Here is an 8,731-nt window from a genome sequence, read left to right on the forward strand (position 1 = left end):
TTTTATTTCATTTCTTGAATAATACGTTTTAAAAGTAGTACAAGATTTACTCATTTTGAACCGAATTTATGAAATAAACAGTATTTTAAAATCGTTTTTGTGATAACTTTTCCGCTTAAAATATTGAAATTAAAGAGTGCGGTAATGCGTCAAGAGAAACGTGTCACTGTGATGTCAATGTATGTCAATCATGGAAACAAAAATGGCGTTGATTGTTTAACGTCAGTTTGATGAAAATGAAAAATAAATAAAAATGTTTGGATTTGTTAATAATGTGTTATTATGTTTTGCTGTTGTTCTCATCAACTCGCAGATATGTAAGTATTAGAAATGTTACGAGTTTATTACTCTCAAAGCAGCTAACTAACCTCGTTATAAATATATAATTTTACATTTTTTTTTTGTGTAATTCTTACAAAAGACCTTGATTTTATTTACAGTAGGGTTATGCATTGACTTTAGTCGTTCTCAAATGGCCTTTAGATTTATACAGTTAGGTTTCGTATGTTTACAGTTATTTCTAATGGGTTTGTTATGATATATAACGGTGGCGGCATAGTTTGCCTATATATCCTTTCACTTTCGTACTACTGTCCTTAAAAATATTTTTAAAACAACAGTTATTTCATTCACCGGTATTATAACCCTAAAAAATAAGTTTAAGTTATCAATATAAACTATAAACTTGCAAAATAACTTTGTCACTTTTTCGGTTATTTCAACAATTTGCTTAACTATTATTAGACAATTCGTTGTTATTTTAATTCTTATCAGACACTTATGTTCTGTGTTATATGTAAAATCTATAATCATGTACCATATTGGCACCAAAAACCCATAAGCAATTTAAATAGTTTGCTTCAACTAACTTATTAATTGTTAAATTAAAAATTAACTGTGAGTACTCTATTTATATACTCTCACAATTATTAGCAGTAGAATGAGTAAACAATACCTAGCTTTTACCTGCAATATGTCTATGTGAAATTAATAAAAAAACTCAGGACACTATGTGTTCTTTAGATAAAGATAAGCTAAATTTCATTAAGACATAGTTACATCTTTCTATGAAAACTTTCTCATTTATAATTTTATTAATATTATAAATGCAAAAGTTTAGAATGTTAGACTTTGTAGCCCAAACTGCTGAACGGATCTTGATGAAATTTTGCATAGACATAGAAGATAGTCTGGTAGATCACATAGGCTACACTCTTTTTTAAATTCCACATAGAGTCACGGTTAAAAGCTAGTACTATAGAATCTCGGTAAGTTAAAGTCCAAGGGAAACACAAAATACTTTAAGTTGTAGAGGTTTAAGTTATCAAGGATCTATGTTAGAGGTTTTGGGCTCTGATGGGAAGGAAACATATTCTTTTTTTAAGTTATAGAGGTTTTTATGTTATCGAGGTTCTACAGTGTAAGTATATTATGAACTTTGATTAGATGAACATAAAAACAACAGCAAATGTTTTAATTGTACTTGTCTTAAGTAGGAAAATTACTTGGAGGCTGAAAGTGTAATAAACTTGTTAAATGCATTCTTTGACAATACAAGTTGCAACAAGGAAATACAGTATCAAGGTCTTCACAACAAGTGAAATTAAAACAATACTATCTATATTTGCATACAAAATACTCAATATTTTGGCCAATTGAATAATAAATGATGCAATGTAACGGCCCAAAGTCTACAAACAGAAAAAATACAGGGTGTATTCTTTTGCAATACATAATATTTCTAAAATAGAGGAATATTTCTTTGATCTAGGCTGAAAGATCTTTTAAAAAGCAAGCAGCCTCATACACAACTTGTTGATCGCTTGATACTAAGGAAGGATTTTTCCTAATGTCATTTAGAGTTGCACAATATGGTAATCACTGATACTAAGGGTGGGCCTATCCCAATGTGTTTAATTGGCTCACCGATCATTACAACCAATGTGAATATTTTTATACAGTGAATCAATGTATTGAAAAAAAAAAGGTCATTCAGTCAATCAGAAACACCTCTAAGGGTCTGTTCGGGCAGACTTATTGCAAATAAAATTTAGCTTTATGCAATGGAAACAAGATTTAATCATTTTTCCTGGCCATATGCTCTTGATAAGAAAAAATATGCAAAAGTAACCTTTGTTTCAATCATATAAAGCTAATTTCTATGAAAAAAACGCCTCTGGTCTATGTTTTATTTTAATGAATTGTAATGCAATAAATTAAGTAAACAATCAATTGTAATGTAAATTAAACTGATTTGTCAATAACAAGTGCATTCAAAGCTTGGAAACTTTGAAGGCCTTGTGTTTGAATATTTGCCAAAATCAATATTCTCTTTGCATACTAATTTTAAGTTTGTAAATTCAATATTTCTGGTAATCTGGACTTAAACTAAGTTTCGCAATGTCATTATTAATACTGATTTATAGTTTGTTTCATAGAAATCAAAGTAACATCTGTATGTTTCTTTTATTTATTACAGGTTTGACAGAACCATTGTCACCGCCACCAGCGCTGATGCTGTACAGTCCTGGAGACCTGGAGTACACGGATATCCTGGTGAAAAGGGTGCTGGATAATTTGACACTGATATGTGAACTACGAGGTGATACCACACCGAGGGTCTATGTATGGAATTATGTTGGAAATGGCACTGTAAATGAAAGGTACTGCTTAGTAACTAAATACTATACATAACTATTTATTATATGTACATAATGGAATAAATTCATTCTACTTTCCATCCTATTATATTAAAATGACTCATTTTCAAGATTTACAACTTTATGGCTGGTTGCATACTGACCTTTACCTTTGTTAAAAATGAAAATAAAAAACTATGGTCATTTTGCCCATATGTTGATATTTGTATTGCAATGTTATTTAATGTAACTTGTCCAAGTGCTGTATTATTTAAATATTTACAATGTGTAAACATATTTCAGGCCGTTCACAACAGAGCCGAGTGGTGCGAGTAACTCAAGCCAGCTGCAGCGCCTGGGGCTTCAGATAAGTGACAGCGGACACTATATGTGTTCAGCACCGCCCTTCAGTGTCACTAAATATGTGCTAGTGCAACCTAGAGGTATGTGTATAGGCAAATTATGGGATAGTTAATAAAAAAATTGAAATAATCAAACTTTAGGGTAACTAAGCTCAAATATCCCTCTAGATGTCCCTCTAAATTTAACTTGTAATTTAGTTTGTAATTAAACAATGCGTTTTACTTAAATTGAATAACAGCATAAATGGTGCTGTCAATGTAAACATCCATAGCCATGAAGAGTTTAATATCAAAGTTTGTAGTTTGTATAGTCAAACAAGGATTTCTTGACCGTTAAGGGAGTGCTATAAGTTCTATTAGGAAATAACTAAAACCTTCATGGACATAGAAATAGTATAAAAAGAGGGTGTTAATGAGCAACCATAATTTATTTTCCCTTTCAAGTGTCATTATTGGACTATGTATAATGTTAAGAGTGTGGCTCAGTGGCTTAAGCACTTGATTATTAATCTTGGGTTCGAATCCCGCCATGTACCAATGTGATTTTCGAATTTTCTAATTTCGTAAGTACATAATTTATCCGACTTTCTTACGGTGAAAGAAAACAATGTGAAGAATGCACATATCAGCGTAAAATTCAAAGATATTTGTGAAGTCTAGTAACAGTGGGCGTGGTTGATTATGATCTCAACCTGACTCAGGGTAGGCTCCGAGCCTCTCGGTGGGGACGCATAGTGAGCTGGTGATGATGATGATGTATATTTTATATAAATACTAGCTTTCGCCCGCGACTCCGTCCGCGTGGAATTAAAACAAAAGTGAACAGCCTATGTGTTCTTATAGACTATCCTCTACATCTATGCCAAATTTCGTCAAAATCCGTTCATCTATCTAAACTTTCGCATTTATAATATTAGTATGATATAATGTAAGGTAACAAGTGCGCGCGCGGTGCGTTCGCATGCGAGTCCCGCTGCGTGCTGGCTAACTACGTGTGCGACGGCTGGCGCGACTGTCTGCACGCGGAGGACGAAGCACCCTCGCTCTGCTCCGCGAGACCTTGTGCACGTATGTAGGAGCCATTAGTACTTTGTTGGGAAGATAGATGGCGTTGTACTAACATTGTGATTAGCGCCATCTATCTCACCATGTATGGAAAATAGACGTGAGTCATTTTCGAGAAACGTAACGAAACTAGTAATTTTTCGGCGTCACTAGTGATTTTTGTAACTAGATATTTCCATTGCAAAAATAATAGTCAATCAAAATAAATCCTGTTATAAATGTAAAATGGTTATAATTTGTCATTTGACCTGCCTTTTTGAATAATTAGGCTTTCTGTCTGATGCTTTTTTTTTATAATTACCCCTATGGGAGTTTTCAAAACCAACCGTAACTTTAGTTCTAGTACGAATACCGCCCGATTTCTTTGAAATCATGTATTATTTTAGTGGCCTCAAGTCAAGTTCCTAGTTATTATACATTTTTGGAGAGCTACGAAAACGGGCATATTTTTAAAAAAATCTGCAGACCAAGTTCCATATTGCTTTTTTTCGTTTTTAAGGCATTTCAGTGGATGAGAATCTCGAAAAATATTAAAGTAAAATGGTTCTTTTGCTCGCATTTTATAATTTGAACAGAAAAATGATGTTTTTATATTGTGAAATAATCAATTTTTAAAGTTGCAATTTCGACTGGTTTTGAAATAATTTAAAAATAAAGATTACTCGAAAATGGATCTGGATCTGGATAACTCTTGGATAATACATATAGAGGTCAAAATTATCACAAATGATCCCCTCTATTACCTCCTAACGGGAATACGTCTAATTACCAATAACCCTGTATAGGTTGATAAATTTATCACCTTCCTTAAGCAAGTGCCGTTGGGATAAGGTAATCGGAAAAATATAAGAATTTTCAAATATATCATAATACTGTTTTAGTTTTTTAAGGTTTATTTGTATACAAAACCTATAGGTAGCGACAAACTGAACTGTTCGTCTGGGCGGTGTATATCGGAGGGCGCGTGCTGCCGCGGCGGCGACCCGCTGTGCCGCCAGCCCGACTGCTGCAGCGAACACCCGCGGTACTCACGACTTGAGAGTAAGTGTACCAAGTAACTAAACACTTAGATGGTAACATGTATAGTTTCTATACTAGAGTCACGAGATTTTGTTCGTGTGGTATTTAAAAAAAGTAAGTAGCCTGTGTTATGCCAAATTTCATCGAGATCCTTTTACCAATTTAGGCTACAAACTCTAAGAAATATCCATCCATGTAAACTTTTCCATTTCTAGTATTAGTCAGAAGAAAGATTTATAAAAGCTTAGAAACTTATAATTTTGCTTAGTTTTAAAACTTATTTGGAATCGACAATATTTTATAAGCATACAAATGGATATATAGAATAAAAAAAATAAAGTAAAATAAAATTAATCCTTATCAACACTACAATTATGAATTTAACACAAAATAATGAGAAACCTATCTAATGAAATGAAAAAAAAGAAATTTTTAAAATTAGTGTTGCAATGCTGACTGGATTGGGTGTTACTAATATTATAAATGCTTAAGTTTATTGATTGATCTTGATAAAATATAGCACAGATGTAGAACATAATCTGGAAGACCATATAAGCTATTTTTTTTACACAATGTCGCAAGCTATAGCTAATTTTTCATATGTATATTTCCAGGCTACGTGGAGATGGAATACCCGCCGCTGTTCGAAGACCATCACGCCCCGGATGAGAATAGCTTCATCCAATCCACTATATATACTGTTACAGGTTAGTTTCTACGTCCGTAGTAATTTAGGAATGTTATTGAATCATATATGAATAAAAAATAATTTTCCACGTCCAAATAATAAAACCGATCTCAAACACATCGCTTCGTAAAGCTTTTGGAAGCAGATTGTTTATAAGATTGTTCTCATTAACATCAAAATGTTAATGTAATTTAGATTTTACGTATAGTCTTAACATTTAGAAAGCTATTATATAAAAGTCGTTTCAGTATTCGGCCGTGATATATGAAGCGAATATATCATAAAATTGGTCATGTTTGCGTAAGCGTTTTTAAGTGAAATATCCCATCGAAGCGATTTTATACTTAGTGAGCAATAATCTTTGTCTTCATATATTAGTGATTAGCTTTCGCCCCCGACTCCGTCCTCGTTGAATGAAAAAAAAAACTGAATAGCCTATGTGTTCTTCCAGACTATCCTCTACATCTATACCAAGTTTTATAGAAATCCCTTCAGCCGTTTTGACTACAAACTCTAACAAACATCCATCCATCCACCTAAATTTTCACATTTATAATATTAGTAAGATAATATCGTCTTCAGGTAGACATTAAAATGTTTGTTTGTTTACAGCGTGTGCGCTGATCTTCATGATAGCGGTGGTGCTGCTGGTGTCGGCTATCTGCAAGATGCACATGAAGCGCGCGGCACTGCGCAGCTACGCGCACGCCGAGCGCGCCACTGCGCACCACTACAACGTGCAGTACGCACAGGTACGTACACTGCGTAGTGACACGTATGTGCACTGCGCAGTTACATGTACGTACACTGCGTAGTGACACGTATGTGCACTGCGCAGTTACACGTATGTACACTGCGCAGTAACACGTACTTACACTGCGCAGTTACGCGGACGTATGTACACTGCGTAGTTCGCACTCGTATGTACACTGCGCATTTACACGGACGTATGTACAATGCGCAATTAAAATAAAATAAAATAACATTTAATCTAATCACCACAACACAATTAGGAATAACAGAAAAAAAAACGTAAGAAATAATTACACGCAGTCAGAACTTGTTGGTGATGCAATTTAAATGCTAGTCGTTTGAACGTATTAAGACGACGCCGAACACTAACACTAGGACTTTAAAATTTAATTATAGTCTGTTTCCCTTTCCCTTTCCATCCTTTTCTTATAAAGGAATACATGAGAAGGGAAAGTGGATGTGATGGTGGATGAGACGCATAGGAAGGAGAAGGAGAGATACATTTGTTTTTTATTATTATCCTTTTGTTTCCGCAAATTCAGTCTAAAATGTCTGTTTTGGATTCTAATATTGCAAATAAAGTGGTAATGTTTAATATTTTCAGGCGGCACGTTTCCCTCCGTGTTACGAAGCGTCGAGGTTACTGGAGCAGTCGCGAGAGGCCGCCGCCAGCCCCGCGCAACACGCACAGGTTCACACACAAACACACACACACATTTATTTATTATAATTTTAAAGGCCTCTCCCACCACTGGCTGATAGAGACTCAGATAGCTAATATTACGTGACTGTCAGATAAGGAAAAAAACAATATTTCCATCACATTTTACACGTTGGATTGTTATCAGACAATTTACTATTTGGCGGGACAAGCCCTAAATCTCCAACTAATCTATTTAAATGCAATAATTAATAACGGTGGCAAATTTAGATGGATGGATTTTCGATGTGAAAGTTTAGATGGATGGATGGATGTTTGTTAGAGTTTGCAGCCTAAACTGCTGAACGGATTTCGATGAAATTTAGTAGAAGAGGATAGTCTGGAAGAACACATAGGCTACTCACGTTTGGTTTTTTCTAATTCCACACGAACGGAGTCGCGGGCGAAAGCTAGTAAATAAATAAAAAAGTTATGCTGTAAATAATTATTAACTATTTATGATTTCATATAAAAAATTATACACAAAGTACAGGACAAGCAGATTGCCTTAATTTTTAGAGTATAGAAAATGTAAGTAGTGTTAAGAACGAAATTAGTACCGTTCTGTAGAATTGGCGCAACACTAGATTATCGCCATAAACGTCACATCCCTAGCTGACAGCTGACAGCTGTCAATGTCACTAGAAGTATGGATAGATTGACGCGTAACTTGAGTCCTGACGAGAAGTGTTGCTCTGAGTTAAAAGCGACAGTATCAATTAAATAAGTTGTCTAAAAAAAGTCGACAAAATATTGGTCGTATTTTAGTAAAAGAAACCTTATTTGTTTGTTAGGAGTCTGAAGCTGGTAGTCCGTGTGAGGAGTGCCCCGACAGCGCCGCGCAGTCTCCCTCCGCGCAGGGCTTCGGCCTCGCGCGCCTCTCGCAAATATTCTCCTCCAGATACAGACAGGTATATCTTACTAATATTATAAATGCGAAAGTTCAGATGGATGGATGTTAGCCTAAATGACTGAACGGATCTCGATGTTTGGCAAAGATGTTGAAGAAACAAGAAAACATAGGCTAATTACTTTTTTTTAACCGCGTAGTATCTATTAGGTATTTATTACTAGATGTTTTTTATTCCCGCACAAAGGAAGTTGCAAGAAAAAGCTAGTATAAATATAAGTGTCTTATGAGTGAATACTGAAACGACATATGTAATAGGGTTTTTAATAATAATACCACGTTTAAACATTGATTTCTTAAAATGATCGATCTAGAAACGTAAATTTAAACTTATACATTACGCATAAACTGAAACAATATTTATGTACCCAAGCCACTGAAACGCTAGTAAAAAACCATTTATTTAGCGTTTATTTTATATTAAACCAGATTAAATTGTTTTTATATTGTTAAAAGAAATAAAAAAAAAACAAAAAGCAAAACTTAAGATTTGTTTGAATATTCCGCCGCACATTGGGCTGAATCAAGTTGCTCCATAGACAACTTTATCTGATGTTTGAAATGTCTCTTTTTTTTGCTTAAATGTGCTTTGTA

At 34.2% G+C, this 8,731-nt stretch overlaps 1 protein-coding gene across 1 annotated transcript in view; it reads left to right on the forward strand.

Annotated features, from left to right (window-relative positions):
- Positions 1–191: 191 nt before the first annotated feature.
- Positions 192–8,731, forward strand: part of LOC106101644 — a 14,359-nt gene continuing 5,819 nt past the window's right edge. The window contains exons 1-9 of the mRNA XM_013280948.1: positions 192–317; positions 2,480–2,663; positions 2,943–3,082; positions 3,935–4,069; positions 4,982–5,107; positions 5,701–5,793; positions 6,387–6,526; positions 7,132–7,218; positions 8,022–8,138. Of these exons, the coding sequence (XP_013136402.1) occupies positions 254–317; positions 2,480–2,663; positions 2,943–3,082; positions 3,935–4,069; positions 4,982–5,107; positions 5,701–5,793; positions 6,387–6,526; positions 7,132–7,218; positions 8,022–8,138 (1,086 nt within the window). The 5' untranslated portion in view covers positions 192–253. The remainder of the gene's footprint in view (positions 318–2,479; positions 2,664–2,942; positions 3,083–3,934; positions 4,070–4,981; positions 5,108–5,700; positions 5,794–6,386; positions 6,527–7,131; positions 7,219–8,021; positions 8,139–8,731) is intronic.

This window comes from Papilio polytes, unplaced genomic scaffold (genome assembly GCF_000836215.1).
Source record: "Papilio polytes unplaced genomic scaffold, Ppol_1.0 DF823969.1, whole genome shotgun sequence".
Classification (NCBI taxonomy): Eukaryota; Metazoa; Arthropoda; class Insecta; order Lepidoptera; family Papilionidae; genus Papilio; species Papilio polytes.